This window comes from Uloborus diversus, chromosome 5 (assembly GCF_026930045.1).
Source record: "Uloborus diversus isolate 005 chromosome 5, Udiv.v.3.1, whole genome shotgun sequence".
Classification (NCBI taxonomy): domain Eukaryota; kingdom Metazoa; phylum Arthropoda; class Arachnida; order Araneae; family Uloboridae; genus Uloborus; species Uloborus diversus.
In genome coordinates, this window is record NC_072735.1 from 184,993,713 (window position 1) to 185,013,405 (window position 19,693).

Here is a 19,693-nt window from a genome sequence, read left to right on the forward strand (position 1 = left end):
TTCAAAAAAGTTTAATAACCTCAGCTTCTGGATTAAATTTAAAAAAAAAACATTTTAAAATAATTTTATTAATTCTTCTATTTTGTCTGTCTGTAGCTTGTTGCAGTATCACTTATGAATTCTGTCTTACTTTTTTCAGGAACAAATCTTTTCTTTTCTACTTTGACTTAATGAAATGTGCCAACCCATCAGTTTTAATAAATGGTTGTCCTACCCCACAGGTGTGCTATTTCTTTCCTTTTTATTTTCCTTCAATTTATAATATCAATTGTTTAAAAAATACATCCTTTAAATTTACCATTGCATTTATAATTAAAAATTTACAGGCAATTCGTTGTATAAAAAAATAGATGTATATTAGCATTTTCATGTCAAGTGGACCAATGGTCTCTGCCAGACTATCACCAATCTCGACGAAATTTTGTACACCGCTTTGAGCAATGTGAAGCTAGCTTTCATAAAATTTTAGACCTAAAATAAATAAAGATCAAATGCTTATTGCAGATATAGCTCTGTAGCTCAATCAGTTTTTGCTTGCAGTGTGAATCAAGTAGCCATGCTTGAGTGACCCTGTAGCAAGGTTCATTGGTTTAAATCAGCTTGATATTAATCATGATTAAAATCATGATTTAAATCAAGTGATTTAAAAAAAAATCATTGATTTGAATCAGGGATTTTTTTTAATAAAATCATTAATTAAAATCAGTTGATTTTATTTTTATAAATTAATTTTGCATTTTTAGAATGTATCTCTAAATTTAACTACACTGCATTATACTATCTTAACTTCAACAGGCATAACTACATAGATCCCTCTTTTTGTGTGTTTACAGATTTTCACACTTGCAGTACTCAGGGGTGATTGTGTTCCGGTATTTTCGGACGTATTTCCGGTGTTTTATGTCCGAAAATACCAGAATTATGTTTTTTTTTGTTATGCTTTTATCTCCCTACCTCCGCAGTTTATTTTAAATTATATAATACTCGTCAAATATACCTGCAAGAGCCTTAAGATGGACAACTATCCCTTAAGATGGACAAATGTCAAGATAATTTTGTATAACACCAGCTCAAAAGTAACTTTGTAACCCATTAAAATTTTAATCAAATGTACACACACTATTTTGAACTGACTATTGAACTATTTAATACTATGGCATAGGTGCACTTAAGTAATAGGCGCCAAAGATAACCCCCCCCCCGCCCCGCCCCCCATTCTCGCTTCGAAACTTTCAGGTATTTTTTGATGAACTCACAATCACCCCTGAATACTGCTTTTACTCCAAAATTAGTTTAGAACAAAATAAAAATGTGCAGGTTTTTTTTATATACCATGACTAATATAGTTAAGAAAAGTAATTGTTCAACAGATTATTTTTCACTAAAAATGTGCACAATGATGGGAACCTTATCTTTGAGCAAAGCATAAAACATAATCATATCTTACCTAAAGTATTATAACATATTTATGAATCTTAAAAATGTATTGAATAGTTAAGACCTTATCTTAATTTAAAAAATAAGCTGAGTGGTTTCATCTATTGTATGAAATATATTATGCTTATAGGTGTAATTTTGAACATTTAAAAAAATTTAAAAATCTGATTAAATACAAAAAAATCCGATTTAAATTTTAAAAAATCCGACTCTTTTGATTTTTTTAAAAAAATCAAAAAATTCACGAACCCTACCCCGTAGGGCAATTTGTTTTCTTTCTAATGGGGTTGTTATTTTTAGAGACAGTAATCTTGTGCAGACTTAGTGTGATCCCTCAATAGTGGCATCCAGACTTTCATATGCCGTTATTAAGGCCTGAGACCAGAGGCCCTTTTTTTGATGGGAAAGTGCACTAGGTATTTAATTTTTCCTAGGATATTCAAAGCCAAAGGGATCTTTTACCTGTTGCATATTCATACGACATGAGCATCGTCAATTTTCTGCATCTTGAAAATCCACTGAGTGGTCACTTAGACTGCCGGTCAGAACGTAAGATCAAAGGCTTATGAGATCATACCGTCATGCTTTCCTTCCCACAAAACCAATCAATAAAAACACCAATTTGATGTTTTCTCTAGTTTGAGGTCATTTTGTGCTTGTAGTTTTAAACCTACTGTTTGACCAGTGATGCAATCGAAAGGCAAACATCCAATTAACAGGCAGAAATGGACACATCTACTAATTTTCAAGGATACCAGCCTTTGCAGATGCATATGTGCCTCCAAATTAATCAGAGTGTCATTAAAAGGAGCAAACGACAGGCCAGACCTAAATAAAACTTAATACTGAATAAAATATGACAACGTGTATAAAGTACAAATTGAGAATGAAAAAAAGGTTAAAAAACCAGCAAACAGCTGTTTCAGCACTCTAAAATACAAGTGCCACCATCAGTGCAGTAAAACGAAGACAGGTTCACCCGACTAAAACACAGTCGAGGTGAACAATGGAATGAGAGACGAGTTGTAAAAGATATGAGAGCAGTACCGGAAACAATGACGTCAAGGTTACGTCAGAACTCCAGAGGACAGTATGTATTTGATGGCACTTGTATTTTAGAGTGCCGAAACAGCTGTTTGCTGGTTTTTTAACCTTTTTTCATTCTCAGTTTGTACTTTATACATGTTGTCATATTTTATTCACTATGCAGTACAAAGTTTTCGACTACTTTTTATGTAAAACTTAATACTGTCTGCAAACTCAAATTACTTCTTAAAAATTTTCTGCCAAAAAACACTATAAACCACCCGAGTCTTATATCGTGATCAACAGAAAAAATTTAAAGTTGAGGGTGAGAGAGAGTACTTCTAAGCAACTAGAATGTTTTTTCAATTATATTTACTCCTTTTTCAATACTATTAATTGGGGGCAACTCAAAATTGGCGATCAACATTTGTTGCTCATCGAAAAAAAATGATATTACAGAAATTTGTTTAAAAAATCAAAATTTTCTGCAAATTTTCAAATTTTTCTGCGAACGCTGTTTGCGTGTTCGTCTATATTATCTGGATCTGCGACTGGCATCAATTTTTACTTTTCCCCAGATAGACTCATTCTAACTGGACGTTTGCCAACTCCATAGCAAATGCAGCAAAGTTAAAAGAATCACAAGCTGGAGGCTTCGGAACTCTTACATGTAACTTAAGGCTGAGTCATAGTTGTTGTTAAAAAAAATGTTTTAGCAAATTTTACCTTTCTTTACATATTCATGTCTCATGAATAACCAAACTAGTTTTGTTGCTTTAAGATTAAATCAGCCTCAGTCAATTTTAAAGCTTTTGTGGTGGGGTCTCTTCATGTGGTTGAGAAAACTAGGTGAACACTTTTAAAAATTGTGTGGAAATATAAGTGGGAACTTTTATTTTATATGTTAATTTAACTTGACAAAGACACATGTATTGGGGTCATTTCACAGTAATTTGGACATTTATGTAGAATCCGTAACGGGACCTTTTTTTGCCATAACTTTTTAATCTACTGTTTGATTTGCATATTATTTTCCCACCAACACACCAACTCAAATTAAAATAATTTGCAAATCAAACAGTAAATTAAAAAGTTATGGCAAAAAAAGGTCCCATTACGGACTCTACATAAATGTCCAAATTACTGTGAAATGATAAGAGTTGGGTTCAGAACTACCAATTTATTTTTACTAAGAAAGAAATTAATGAAAAAATCTATGAAACTTGAAAATGTCATAACATAATCTGACTTGACTTACATGCATACATGGAAAGATCACTGTTTTTTCAGTTGTGTGTATAAATGAAAAGGCTGGAATGCATTTTGTATTTAAAAGGTAGCTTACTCATTGCTCAAGTCAAAGGAGTATAAGTTCTTTCATCCTCATACGCTTTAGGTTTGTGTTGAACAATGCCCAAATGAAACCTTTTTGGCACATCCTAATGATCCTCAACTGGAATTGAAGAAACCAAAATTTATCTGCAAGTATGATGCCAGAACAGATCTAAAGGTAAGATAACCTGCTTTGAGCATACCGTCTTATAATTAGCAAGATGAAAAGAGATATAAAAACATTTTAATGCATTATTTACTGCTGCTTTTAATTTGATTTCCTTCTACCTTCTTATCTTATGAGAGAAATGCTTATTAAAGTTTGCAACATTACTTTTACACTATTTTTGTTGTGCTTTTCTCAAAATGTATACTTTTAAAATTTTCTTTTTTCAGTAAAATGTCAAAAACTAGACCATCAAGAATCCCAAAATGTCAAAAATCTGAAAGCACTCCTGTGAGGTTTTAATAAACTGCTCAACAATTGCTAAAGAATAATTAAATTCCATAAAATAAAGAATTACACACAGTGATTAAAGAAATTAATATAGTTTTATGATAGAGTCAGAGTTTTATACTAACCATGTAAAATGGTACAGATTTCATCACATCAGAAATTGGAGTAAGCAAAAAATACACAGTTGGACAGTAAAAATTTTTAGGGTTCTTTAGAAACAATAACTTTAAAATCCAGTTCTTTCCAGATAAAACAAGCTCCACTTTTACCACTTAAGCATATGTTTTTCTGGGAAGGTAGGAAAAGAACTTCTAAGTTCTCTGAGTTGAAAATCAGTATTTTTTAAAAATACTTTTCTAAATGAGTACGAGTTACTTTTTCCTTACAGAAATTAATTCATTTTTCTTTGTGTAAAATCGGTGTATTTTTCAGAAGTTCATTTAATTTCTTTGTTTAATTACTGTATAATAGTCCCTCACAGAGTACATACAGTGCTGTAAATAATTTTCATTTTTCCTTTATGTTCAGTTAACAATGAGAGTTAGTTTTTGTTGAGAAATGTAATAGCACATTTTAGTGTTATGTACTGTTTTGTAAGTTATGTGCATCCATATTGTATAACTACGTTATTTGAAAAAATGACATACTATTTTCCTAAACCATATTTTCGTGGGTTATTTTCAAAACGATTAACTACCTATGGTCCCAATTTGTTCACATTTTTGACATTCAACTGTATCTTGTAAACCGCAAGATTCTGCAAACAACTCTCATTCATTTATTATGTTGCTCTTTTTTTTTTTTAAAGTTACTGCCCTTAAACCAGGGCAAAAGCAGAACTACATGCAATGTACAGACAGCCCTGTTATGCCATTCAGAGACTGCAGTTTTGCCCTTGTTATGGACTCATCAGTCTGGAATGCTTTAGACCCTCGTTTTACGCAGGGGTTACGTTCCGCGAAAATGGCGCGTAAATTGAGGCCTAATAGTAGTGTTAAAATAGGGTTATGTTCCATAGATTAAAAAAGCTACTTCATTCTAGTGCTGACTAATTGTATAATAAGTTAATTGTGTACTTACATCGATTTTTATTCTCAACATGCTAAAGAAAACATAAATTAATTTCTTGTCCTGTTTATAAGGAGCAGCTGGATGTGATAGTCTTTTGGCAGTCATTAAGAATTTTTCTCTGTAATTCTTTGCAGAGCATTAACGCATCCATGACCACTTGCGTCATTTCCATGATAGAATTTTCCTTCATGAGAACAAATCAGAAAGATTATTTCTATTGTCTAGGAATGGATCAAAATTTTCAATGTGAAGGTTTTTGGCTGTGTGTCATCGATGTCGATATCCTCGTTGGTTTTGGCCTCCTTTGTCACTCCTAAAATACTCTTCTTGCAGTGAGTTCTGAACTGTGTGAGTTTAATAACTTTACTTCTGGAAAGAGCTTTGGAACCGATTGCTTAAAATCTCTCAGGTGGCACAAGCTCGATTATTAGCAAACCAAAATGCAGTTTATTACGTGTAATCTGCAATCTTTAGGAGTTTAGATTTTGTAAGAGGGAAAAATTTTTATCTGTTTGCATTGCCGCATCCGCGTAAAAGAAAATAAAGATGTCAAACTTTAAACCGCATATAATCGAAACCACGTAAAATGAGGGTCTACTGTAGACAATAACAGAGCTGGAGGCAGATGCCATCTCATTGAAGCTGAGAGTACCAATAAACTGGTAGCCAAAATAAATTTAGCACACCAGCAAGAGTTCGCCTCAATGACACTATTCAAATTGTCAATTGAAGACAAAGCTTGGGTATTAAGCAGTAAATTGCCGCCCTCTGGGAGACATAACTCGGCTGGGTTTATATTGAATGTAGTTCTGCCTTAGCCCTGGCTAAGGGGCTCTTGGTAACTTGCTGCGTAATACCCAAACTTTGCCTTCACTTTAGCAGTTGAACCGTGGAGTGTGATAATTTTACTTTAGTTACCAGTTTGTTGACACTCTCAGTTTCAATAAGATGACATCTGCCTCCTACTGGGCTATTGTCTGTTCCAGACTGATGAGTCCGTAACAAAAACGGAACTGTTGTCTTTCAATGGCATAACTGGGCTGTAGATATATTGCATGTAGTAGTCACAAATTGGTTCTGGATTTCTAGTCTACTGGTGGTGAGATCTCTCAGCATTATAGTTGTACAAAAAGTTATTCTCATACAAAAAATAGCAGCATGTGTACTGAAGTTGGCACAAAATTAAGATTTATTTGTTTGTATAAAAAGTTGATTCTGACTGATGCAGTTCACTGGGTCATGTTGAAAATCCTTTTTGCTGTCTTTGTGGACTATTTAATTATTGAAGGAATCGAAGAAAGAGAAAGTTCAGTCAAATAAGGGCATTTATTCAGCTGGAATATGAAAAGAAAAAAAATGTTTTAATCATTTTCAGACAACTTTGACTTGACAGATAATATTGTGTTATCTAAATTTTAAGATCTACTAACTAAATCTGGTGTATTTTCTGAAGTAGTCAACTATAAAAGTCAAACAAGTTCTTAGAATAAGTAAAAAAATTAGCAATCCAGTCTTGTTAAAAATTATCCCTTTGGAGATGTAAACATCTCTTTCATTTCTAGAAATGGCTTTAAGATGTTTTGATAAAACCTTTCTGTCTGTATTTATGATTTATTCATTGCCTGTTTAGTAAAAAAAATGCTTTTGTCAATTTATAAAGTTGTTTCTTTTCCCTCCACAGAGTGCAATTGATTTAGTAAAAGATGAAGACTGTGCTATGTTATATCTCAAGAGTACTTCAGGTATAAACAGTATTTAAATCTTTAATTTTTGTATTTACTTATTTTGGAATTAATTCTGTATGTTTCTTTCAAATGTGTTTAAAAAGGTTTTTGAAAATTCAAACAACTTTTTTTTAATTTGGAAATTTCTTAATCTGTTGAGTCATGCTTTTACTTCTAATTTTTCAACACTGAAATTCAGTTGTGATTACTGTGCAAGAAAATCATCTGGTTTATGAAAGTTGAATAGCAACTTACCGAAAAGTCACAAATGATGTGTTATTTCCGAAAAAATATTTTCATCAGTCAAAATAAGGGAGAGAGGGTGGAGTTTTAATTAAAAAAAATAATAAATGAATGCATTAATTAATGCAACATCATTCTACTTGAAAGTAATTGCTTTGACTGTCATCTGGATTAATGTCTCATTCATTTGTTTAGTTCAACAACCATCAATTTAATTTCCTTTCAAAGGAAGGGAAATACCTTGCGTTTTTAAGACTTTTTTGAAATAATATGTGTACCACTATTAAAAGTTCGACTTTGTAAACTTGAATTGCTCATCAATTCTAGGACTTATCTTTTTTTCTTTTTCCATAGCATGCTTTTTTTTTCTCTTATTTTTTTTTTTTTTACACTTTAAAGAGCTTGATCTACTTTTAGCAAATTATTAAAATGTGTCATCAGCATAACAAGCTAATTGTACTTTGTCTTTCAAAGTAAAAATATATAAATTAAAATAAGATTTTTAAAAAAAAGTAAGGATTGCCTCTCAATATAACATGTTCTTCAACAGTGGTAATTTTATTGACCCCCTATGTCTTGTTTTGTCAAGATTTTACTGTATGTACATATCTCGTCGCCTCAGAGCAACAGTAGGATATCTTAGTGTTATTCCTGGGATTGGATGCCTTAGTGTTGCTCTGAGGCGACGATATGTATATGAGGGAGGAGATAGAAAGACGCAAAAGAAAAAATCAACTAATATGTTGAACTTATTATATGTTTTTTTTAATACAACAAGTAAATTTATAAATTTGTTGTTTAGCTTATGCTTCTATACAAATTTTCAATTTATATAGCGAAATATATTTATGTATAAACATGTATTATCATGTGTTTTCTTTGTATTTACCTGTCAGTGGAAGCAACACATTTTGCAGAAGATTTGCCTCATGGCATGAGAGATATTTGTGAGTAAAGTCTCTACTGTCAGCATGTGTTTTATGCACATTTTTGCATGGTTGAATCCGTCTTCATATGTTTTTTTTTTCTCTTTGAAGTAGCTATTAGCATGTTAAATGTAGGCAGTTTTAAAACTTGCACATGTTTTTTTTTAAAATTAATTTCACAAAGTTTTTAAGCAGTACTTCTTAGATTTGTAATGTACTAATGTTTTTAATCGAAAAATTCCATCAGATTGTTGTTTTCTTTGAGTGTTGTGTATTTTTTAAAACATTCTTTTCATGCTGCACCAAGTTTTATTTTACTAAGTTTATGCTTAGTATTTTTCTATTTAAGTCACCAAAAAATAATGTAACAAAAGTTGCTGTATTTTCACTTTGTAATTATCAGTTTGAATCATACAAGGTATGAAAGATGTAAGAAAAGAACTATAATCATGTCAGATATCATTGAATCATTTTTTTCATTGTTGAGGAACATATTCTTGTGAATTATTTCTTATTTTTATCAGTGTGTCATTTTTTTTTTTTTTTTTTGTGATGGTTCTTTGATACAGACAAAGTTTATTTGATAATCACTATTTGAAATTTGAGTGAATATTTATTGTGGAAAAGTAGAAAATACATACAGTACTAAGGTTTTTATTTTTATATTTTTATTAGTATTAAAAAGTGATTTCAACTCTCTAAATTGTCTCACTTTCTGCCGTTTATTGATCTTTTAAATCTTTTGTCATTGCATAATTTCCTTCTCTTAAAAAATTACATTCTCTCATACTTAATATTGTATCATGTTAAAACATATGACTGAAGTATATTTTGCCAATTGTGAGCAAGGAATTAATTTCTTTTTGGATTGGGTCTTGCCACTACCAATGGTCCTTGCGTAGATACTTCAATTTTTTTTCCATAAGGGAAGTTTTCAAAACTACCTTTTTCTTTTTGATGGGAGTGTTTTGTTCGCATTTATCTTCTATGCGTTAGGTCATACAGTTGGTTCTCTGTTTAACGACTTTCAAGGGACCACAAAAAATCATCCTTAAGTAGAAAACGTCCTTAAATAGAATGCTTTTAACACTAGTGGATCATCTGGGACCGTGAGAAGCCATCGTTAAATAGAGAAACTCGTTAAATAGAGCGTCGTTAAACAGAGAGCCAACTGTACTTTATTTCTGTTAGTTAGCATTAAAGTAACCGTATACCTGTACCCTCTTTTTAGGGGTTAGTAAAGCCTTACTATTAATAAAAACCAACAGATCTCTGCATATATTTTTTTATTATAAAAATTCTACTTTTGAAACTATTCATTCAATGTAATGTTATTCCCTAAAATAACTTTAGTGAAAAGCTTCTTTTCTGGTAATCAAAGGGGAATCACAAGTCTGCACAATCCATTTGGCTGTAGGATAAAGTAATACAATGTAGGAATTCCAAAATGTATTTTTAATTCGTTTTCAGTCCTATATTAAACATAGGCGGATTTAGGACGAAAATTTTGGGGGTGCAACAATAACAGGGATCTGGGGCGTGGGGATTTTCAACAAGGCAGTGGCGAAATCAGAAAATAATTGTAGGCCAGGGCGTACTTTTAAGTCTAAAAAAGCGAGATGTAAACCATATTTAGTAACATTAGGAGATCAGCAGTTCTTAACATTTCAAACTGCAGAAAAAGTTTTAAACAAAAGTCGATGTTAGAAGCAAGGGGCGAATCCAGCTTCTGGTTTGAAAGGGGATTCACGCCCAATAAAAAATTTGCAATAGTAGTTTTGAAAACGCAGTTTTAGAGATCTTGGTGATATTTTAGGGGAAGGAATGATACGTGGGGCTTCAAGGCTGCTTTTAGAAATTTAAGTCTTATAAAAGTAATCATATTCCATATTTATAGTTTGGGTTAGGAATGACACTCACGGACTGACCCCAATCGATTTTTTGAAAAACAGAGAGAAATATATGTCCCCCCCTACCACTACCTCTTTAATTTTTCATATTTAAAGTTCCAAAAACGCTATGGTGGACAATTTTTGATGCTGTTTCCGGACGATTTTACTGAAGCTCTTCCCTGGAAAATTTTCGAAATTGAAGTCCTACAAAGGAAGTACTTATGCAACACTCCATGGCATTAAAAAGAGGATTTCAAAGACTACTGTCCCAAAAAAAAAAAAAAAATCTTCTACTTATCACGAAAAAGATAATTAGAAAAAGGGGGTGGGAGGCCCTTGTTCGAATATTTTCCAAAATTAAAATCTTAAACACATGAGTGGAAGACAGAGGCGTAGCTAGACCCGACTTTCGGGGGGGGGGGCTTCTTCTTATATATATATATATATATATATATATATATATGAATATATATAATGTGTGTGTGTGTGTAAATTTTTTTAGTATTAAAAAAATAAGAGGGAGGTGAATCTTACATACTTTGGAATGGGGTGCCACAATTACGATACTTGTGTCAAACAAAACAAAAGCAAAGAATTTTTTATTTTTTTAATGTTATGGAAAATTTAACTTTTTTTTCTTTTCCCTCCATTTAATTTAAAGTGAAATTTTCTTGCAACGTCTTGTCAAAACCAGTCTATCCAAATCAGGGGGAAATCAAATATCTGATGAGCGTGTTCCGTTCATTTCAGTGTGACTGCTTAATTTAGAGGCTAACACACATCTACAAAAGCTGGCATCCCTGAAAGCTAATAGATAATTTCATTTCCGCCTGTAAACTGGATGTTTGGCTTTCAATCTCATCGGTGGTCAGACTATAAAGATATATCTATAAAGATATTTATTTTTAATTTTATTAGCTGCTTTAGAATTTACATAAATATCTGAGATAGCAACAGCAATTTTCGGGTATTATAAACAGAAGTCTTTTTTATTTTCTACTTTTTAATCCGAACCAAGCTAATAGAATTAATCTAGATTCATCTCGTTTTTAAACATTTTATTCATGTAATGCTATGCAGTTTTTCTTTTGAATTAAAATAAAATTACCTTCAGAAGGGTCCGATGGGACTAACGCTGCTTTGCAGACTGTACTTCGTTTTCTTCAGACGACGTTAACTTTCTTTTTTTAGAGCAATCCTTTTCGTCATTTTAATTTTTTTCTTTGAGTTGAAAAAAGCTTGTTATCGGTCTTGTTCGTTTCATTATGCAACAACTTTCACTTAGAATGTACTACTTTAAACCGACTGTACGTTTCCAAAAGAATACGCAGTAAATACTGGTTGAAGAATCAATGTGATTGCAATGGATACTCTGGTTAGCAAAGGTAGTTTTGACTATGACCTCCTATGACACACACGAGACCAGATGAACAAAAACCTCTATCGTCTCGAATTCCGGTTATGCTATCATTTTCGGATTCGAAGCCCAATGATCTTCAAAGCAGCAAACAAAAACATTTTCTTCAACTCAGAAACAGAGGAATTGTCTTCAAGAGCTGAGGAGGCAGTAAAAATGCGTTCCACGAATAGGCTTTCCAGGAAGATTAACCAAAGGACAGTCGTTTCGCGCACTTTCTTGGAAGAAGAGTTAAGGGGTGAAATTCACAGGTTTGGCATGTTAAGATGAACATTAAAGTTCATGGTTAAAGGTCATTCAAGTTAAAAGCCATTCAAGTTTATTTCGCTCTGTTATCCGGATTAGTACTGTTCTTTGGTTGCTCTCTTTCTTAAAATTGTGATTCCTTAGAAAACCGAAATGATAGGAGTGAAAAGAAAGTATAAGTTTTTTTTTCCAAGTGATGAAAAAATTAAAATCGTAGACTACTGGCCAAGTTAGATTTGCTGCAATTGCTAACCTCAAGAGGATAAATAATGAATCCAAAAAAAAAAGAAAAAAATCAGGGACCAAAAAGCAATAAGACTTTTCTTGAAAAAGATATGCTTAAAGTTTCTTTTACTGTCAAAACGATTCCTTAAACTCGCAATAAAGCACTTAATAATGTAATAATAGAATAAATACCTAACAAAACTAATAAAGAGGAATTTTAATCAAGAGCCCATATTGTCTTTAGTATCGATTTCAAATTTTCACCATCATATTTCAAATTTATGTACAAAATTTCTTAAAGCCTCCGCAATTCAAAACCTCTTTATCTCGATTTTTTTAAATGTGAAATTCGAAATATACAGATTCGACTGTATGCAATATTCCCACTGCGCGGCTCATAAAATTAAACATATTTAACAATTTGCAGAATCTATGACAAAGAAAGGCTGCCTATACGTGGATTTAACAAACAATCTCATTTCTAAAGCGAAGTGTGAAATTTCACTCAATTATCAAAAAATTGTTGCAGCAGATTGAGGCGTCTTTATACTTGAGGGTCACTCATGGAGCAGATTTTCAATGGCATTGGGGGAGGGGGGAGCGAAGTGAATTTTTGACCTTTGTTACACAGAAAAAAGTTATAGTGATTTTTTTTTCTTCTTTTTTTCTTTTTCTTCCCTCTTTTTCTCTTTTTTTTTTGAGACTAACGCTTCGGGGGGGGGGGTTGTCCCCAACCCCCCCCCTTAGCTACGCCCCTGGTGGAAGACCATAATTGTGAACGTTAGGGACACTGCAGTTTTCCAAAACTGAAACTCCGAAAACGCAATTTTAAACGATTTTCGATGTTTTTAAGTGATTATAGGATCTTCCTTGGAAATGTTGCGAAATTGAAGCCCAAAAAACGAAATTTAAGATACTCCATAATAACATTGGCAAGAGAGAGGGCATCGGTGGGAAAAAATTGAGGACTAATGGAAAAAATGAAAACGAAATAGAAAGAATGAAAAAATGAAAAAAAAGGAGGGGGAGTATGAAAGAAAGAGGATTGTGCGAGGAGGAGGGGGGAGGGAGGATACACACAATTCTCCGTCAATAATCTGAAGCTGTTGAAAAATTTAAAGGTCAATATTTCTCTTTTTGAAATAAATTAAGGTTTTTCCCCAATATTATTTATCTTTTTCTTAAAATAACTGCATTTTCCTAAAATGAGATCTTTTTTTCTCTTCAATAATGAAAAATATATTTTTTAAAAACATCAACTCAGCATTCTGTGGGAAGAGTCACAAGTATTGTGCCCCATCCCTCCTGAATGCACCACTGCAGCAAGAATTCCGGGAGTCCTCCTTCAAAATTTTTTGAAAATTTACCGGAAAAAATGTTGGTTTTTAGTTGAGTTCGGAGTAGATTTTATTAATTAAGTTTGTTGCAATTTTGTCTTTTTTTTTTTTTGACTTGATTATCTATAGTTGTTTCAAAGTAGCAGAATTCGTATTGATATACCAATAAATACACAATTACAGAGCAAACAATTATTCTATACTATAACACAGCACTAGTATAGCAGCTATGAAATTTTTTTTTACCCAACTGCGCTTCTGAGTGACAAATACTACATTAAATTTTTTTTTTTAACTCAGCCAAAAATTTGGGGGTGCGGCGCACCCCCTGGCACCCCCGTAAATCCGCCTATGATATTAAAATTCTACTTCAGTAAATTTTAAGAAATTTTTAACCTATTTTGATAATTTTTTTTTCTTGATTTTGTAGAATGCATAACGGTTAATTAGGACTTTTTTTCTTCCTCTTCTAGATATGAAATTCTAGTATATGAAAAAATGTAATGCTATTAGAATGCAGTAAAAAATGATAAAAATGTGTTTACTTTATTTACTTTTTGTCAATACTGCTTTTAAATGTTTATTGACTTGATTTTAATTTAAATCTTTTCTATTGGTTGTTTCCATACAATAGTAGATGGTGGTAAAAATCTTCCAGTATGATCTCTCATCTGCTATGCTTCCAGTCTCTTTTTTACTTCCTTTTTCAAAAAAGGAAGTATTGTATTCGCGAAAAAATTTTCACTCAAAAATCGACCTTAATTTCCATTTTACTCACCTCTGAATGAATATTGAGTTTTTTTTCGATTCGACCACACGTGGATAAGTGTCTAAGAACGTAGAGACACGCGAAATATCCATAATGACGATTCCCGAGTTAATTACAACGACTTTTCTCTTGACGTCCATATATACATATGTATGTGCGTATATATGTCGCACAACTCAAGAACAGTGAGTCCTAGAAAGTTTAAATTTGGTTCATAGACTCCTAGTGGGGTCTAGTTGTGCACCTCCCCTTTTGTTTGCTTTGGGGTGTTTCTAAAGGGGTCTTTTGCCCCTTTTTTGGGGGGAATCATTGTTAATTTCGATATACACTCAAGTAGTGTTACAATTTGGCGGACAGTTGACGATATATCGCCAGTCTTTTGGTCGCCAACTTAGCGACAATTTTGGCGATTTTTTTTAAAATCTGGTTTCAATTTGGCCACTGTTGGTGATATTTAGAGAGCGAACTATTGAATCACATTAAAATTGCCAATAATGGGGAAATGACATTAAATTGGAGTAAAAGTATTTCATGTGATGCACACATCAGCTCGTTTTCTTTCAAAAAATATCCTGCGGAATTGAATGAGATGAAAGATGTTATATATTTTCATTAAATATGAAGTTCCTTTTTAGTTGTTGGACGATGTGTTCCTGAGATTTTCTTAAAAGCTGTTCCTGATCAACCCCTCAGAGATGAATTTAACCGAACAATATCTGAAGAAATAACTACTGCGGAAGTTAAAAAAGCAGTGGGGTGAGTCCCGATCACAAGTATTCAGAATGTTTCAAAACGTAAAGCTTCATGAACTCCTTTCTATTGATCAATATAAAAAATAACTTTATTACAGGTGATTGGAACTGCATGTGTTGTGAATAAAGTAGAGGGTTCGCGCAAAAGAATGATTGGGTTTCAAACTTTATACATTGAAAACTATTATAGGTGTTAAAATAATTCATATGCAAAACTAAAGAAAAAAACACTTTTTCTAGTTTCAAATTTTAATTGCCAGAGCCTTTAGTTTCACGTGATACATTTAATCTATAATCTAGTTTGTTCCTTTAGTTTTGTGTTATTACATTTTCAATGGTTTGTGATGCTGCACATTTGCATTTTTGAAGTTCATGTAGTGTTTTCAGCGTTGGTGGTTGATAAACAATATATTTGATGTAACCCCATGAAAATAAATCACATGGTGTGTCGAATGAACAGGATTCTAGATTACATGTTAATGGCATAGCGAAAGGTCTGCACATGCTGATCATGTTTAGCAAGGGGATAATTAAAAGGGGTGCCAAAGGGACCTCTTCCTCTCTGAAATAAATTTAAAACTGCTCATTGTAAACAAGAATTTTAACTATTTTCAAACTTAAATTTGGAAATTTCCAGGAGGGACTTTGGCATCTCCCGAAATAAATTCCTATGTGTGATATGTAGCCAGAAAAAAAACTTGTGATATTTTTCATGAATTTCATGCATAAATTATTTTGTTCTGTAATAGCTTCAAAAGTGTAAATTTTAAAAATCCAGTCATTACTTTTTGCTAACCATGTCATTTAAAGACTATCATCTTTGTTGAAAAGTTACTTTTTTTCTTCATATTTTTACAAGCTCTTATTCTGACCCCATTTTACAAGAAGTGATGGTGGAAGTAAACATAAAGGGTTACTGTTTTATCCCCGATATTTTCCACATCTATCGTTCCTTGCTAAGCGGATAACTGAATGGAGGTTATTTAGCCAAATGTTTTGTTTCATTAACACCGGATTATGCTTAAGCCAATGCTTCCTCACTTTGAGAATTTACACAACTATAAAACAACTCATTATTATTTCAATGAGAACTTTTAAATTATAATAATAATGCTAAATTAGATTTTTGAATGAAATTGCCAAGTCAAGAAAGTTATATACCCTCACAAAAACAACCCTAAAAACCACAACTAAAACCCCTCAACTTCATGTTGCGCTTACGCTTGCCCTCCCTAAGAGGAATCCCTTAGCTTATCCCTGGCTATTCTTATGCTAATAGTCTTACATATTACAATTAAATAAAACAAACCAAAAGTGCTTAAAATGTAAGATTAGAGTGTTTCATAGCAGAATTAAATGCCATTCATTAATTTTTTAAAAATGCTAAATATAAATTAGGTAAGTTATGTATAAAAATTGGGAAAAAAAGCATTATATCATCAAATAAACAGTTTTGCTGTGAAAAATTGTAATGACATTTGAATATCTCTCAAGCATGCCAGTTGACTAAACACAAACCATTAAACCTTATGTGGTTATTATCTATATTTTACATTTAAAAGTAAAATAAAAGCATTGAATTTCCAAATTTTATTCACCGATTAGATTGATCAAAGCATGTGCCTAAATTGTTCTTTAAAACGTCAAAACTTGCCAAAAAGGAAAACACAAAATTTACTCCTATGAGGAGAAAGTTTCTAATATCTGAGGCATAATTTGCCCTTCTGAAATGAGGATGTAGAAAATTTGCTGTAGCATTTGTGCGAGACGATTGCAGTCTACTGTAGAAGAAGTTCAAACAAGGGCGCCCATATGCAAAATTTTTAGGGAGTGGGAGCTCAAAAATTTTCCCCATGGTTTAGCAGACTATTTTCCCCATGGAAACTGATTTCAGTAGAGATTAGAGATATTAAAATTTGACATTTTTAATCTTATTCATTAATGGCTGGAAAAGAAATTTTTATACATTTTTGCAAAGAAAAAAGCATTAAAAGCAAGGAAGTTCTCATTTCTAAGGGGGGGGGCTTGAGCCCCCCCCCCTTGCCCCCCTATATGGGCGCCCTTGAATCCAACATGGCTATGGAAATTCTATTTTTTTTACATATCTTTATTCCTTATTCCTAACTTTAAAATACATACATAGATGTAATTTTCTTTAAAAATTTGTATATCGTTGCCACAGAGCAGCAGTAAGATATCTAATCCCAGAAATAACTCTAAGATATCTTACTGTTGCTCTGAGGCGACAATATTACCATAGAACGCTTTGTTCTGTTGTACAATGAGTGCTCAAATGTAATGATTTAAAATTAAAAGTATCACTTGACCTTGATATACATCAATTTAAAATAACTTCATATGTATTTCACAAGTTTTTAATCAATTATCTGTTAATCAACAGTCTGAGAGGAAAGGAATAGGGTGGTTATTAATTTTTTTATGACTTAGTTTTTGGGTTGTTGCTTTGCTTAAAAATACACATGCAAATCAAAATGCCAACAAATGTAACTGTTTAATTTATGCTTGTATTCTTCCACAATGAAATCTTTTTTTTTTTTTTTTCTTTTTTCTTTTCTAGCTTTTTGGCGAGATTTTTAAGTGTACAAGAAGTTGGAGAAAAGTTATTTTATGATTTTAAGCTTAGCTGGTACTTTATTGTAATGTAAGTATCTTTGTTTTACACTTTTAGTTCTTCTCGGCACTTTAAATGTCAGTGTTCAATAAAAGCCATCATTTTCATTATTTGTTAAACATTATTAAAATTTATCTCACAGCTGTTATGTATAGCTGTTTAAACATAGTTGATGTTCAATTGTTGTTGTGTGCTAAAAGGATTATTAAAGTAAAGGCAACTGTCACACAACAGTGTTAGAAGATCCTTACATGCTCATTCGAATTTGGAGACGGCACTCAAAAATCTTGATATTAGTCTCTAAAAATCCTTACTTGGTTATCTAATCCTGGCAGTAAAAAAATTAAGAATTCTTGAAAAAATACCCAAAAAGGAAAATTTTTAAATCCCCTGATTACAGGGAAAGTCACAAAGCAAAAGCAAGAATTTTATTTGCCCTCACTCACAAGAAAAAATGGCAACAGATCTTTTTTTTTTCAATGATTTTATTCATTCTAATTAAAACTGAGGCTTGTGCAGAGGACAAATATCCAAATTAAAACTGATTTTTATTTACTTAAAAATGCTTACAACTTTTCTCTTGCTGAATTTAGTCCCTTGCTGGTTTCAAAACCAAAGGAAAAAAAATCTTACAAAGGGATATTTTTCATGGAATTTTGAATGAAACTAAAATTGAGATGATTCAATAATTATTTCGGGTAGAAAGAGTCATTTTAAGCCATTGTTTGGGTCCTGAAATTAAAATTTGGATGATCAATTAAGTCGTGAAGACATTACAAACATACGAACTCACTTTCGCATTTATAATATTAGTAAGGATGCTGCAAACCATGAAACATATTGAAGTACTCAGATCAAAAACGTACAAATGTGCTTATTGTACTGAATTAGCACCCCCTTTCTTAAAACAGGAAGAGCTTCTGCCTGCTCTCTTCAAGGTTTCATAACAGGAATTTTGAGATTTAGTCACATGTGACATTTCTTAACTCAAAAATACATCCAATTTAAACTTTTTAAAATTAGAGAATATTTTGGTGTTTTAATTCAAAATTTTAAGGCAGTTCTCCTCATAGAATGTACAAAAGAAATCCCGTTAATGTGCATCCCTGCAAAGCATGGGTGCAAGACCTTCCATCTTGGACAAAATTTCTGAGATGGCGGTCAGGACAGAAAGAAATTCGATGACTTTCTTTCATTTTTTACTTAAAAAGAGAAAAATTGAGTGTTTTTAAAAATTTAGCCTTATTTCTCTCTATTTTTAATCATCCTTTCATTTTTTTTTTTTTCATTTGATTTTTTTTTTTTTTTTTGCGAGCTTTGCGTGCATAAATAAACTATGTGGACTCTTAAAATGTCTTAGGGTTGAATCTGAATCACTGATTGAGAGTGATTGCTGACGAGATGAAATGTTTACACCACAGCAAAGCGTGTCCACATACCAGAAAATTTCTCCATGCTGAAGTATTGAAATGCTATATTGGCTGTTTTTGAGTGAGTTAAGAATTAGGGAATCAGGAGTCTTTCTCGAAACATTTTCGAAATTGATGTCTTAAAACTTTTGGTTGTCTTTGGCGATGTGGGAGGGAAACTGCACAAATAAATTAAGGAATCAATCTAAGTAAATAATTTTTGAAAAAATTTCAATGAATCAAAAATGTTTGATTCATTGAACAAAATGTAAAGGCATAAAACATTAAAATAAATAATTTTCAAAAAAGGACTCAATTGCATTTCTTGAAAGCACCATTATAAAATTTATTTTGTTTGACCAATCATTTATGGAAATTATGAACTCAGAAAGGCAGCTGTTTCCTTTATTTTTAACTTTAATTTAAATTGACAAATGAAGATTTTTCCTCCAACAATTTTTTTAAAAGTTATAAAATTTGTTTGGTTTTTTTTTTTTTCATTTAATTTTGCATAAAGAATGGAAAACACTGGGCAAAATGTAGAGCTGTAAGAGATAAAAATAGGCACTTAAATATTCACGTATATGAGCTGCTAATTAAAGGTTGCATCATATTTAATCTTATTATTATGTCTGAAACAAAGTAAAGTCAATGGTACAGTATTAATGTAATATTGGAATGAAAAGTACATGTGAATAGAGATAAAGAAATGTCAGATACATTAATAAATGACTCTCTTTGCCTTTTCTGGTATGGTTGTCTCGAAAAAGGACACTAATTTAAAAAATTGTTTAAAAA

General features: G+C 32.0%; 1 protein-coding gene across 1 annotated transcript in view; it reads left to right on the forward strand.

The window, feature by feature from the left end:
* Positions 1-19,693, forward strand: part of LOC129223337 (choline transporter-like protein 2) — a 66,994-nt gene that overhangs the window by 15,642 nt on the left and 31,659 nt on the right. The window contains exons 5-10 of the mRNA XM_054857904.1: positions 140-221; positions 3,860-3,973; positions 7,005-7,065; positions 8,187-8,237; positions 14,738-14,858; positions 17,433-17,516. Of these exons, the coding sequence (XP_054713879.1) occupies positions 140-221; positions 3,860-3,973; positions 7,005-7,065; positions 8,187-8,237; positions 14,738-14,858; positions 17,433-17,516 (513 nt within the window). The remainder of the gene's footprint in view (positions 1-139; positions 222-3,859; positions 3,974-7,004; positions 7,066-8,186; positions 8,238-14,737; positions 14,859-17,432; positions 17,517-19,693) is intronic.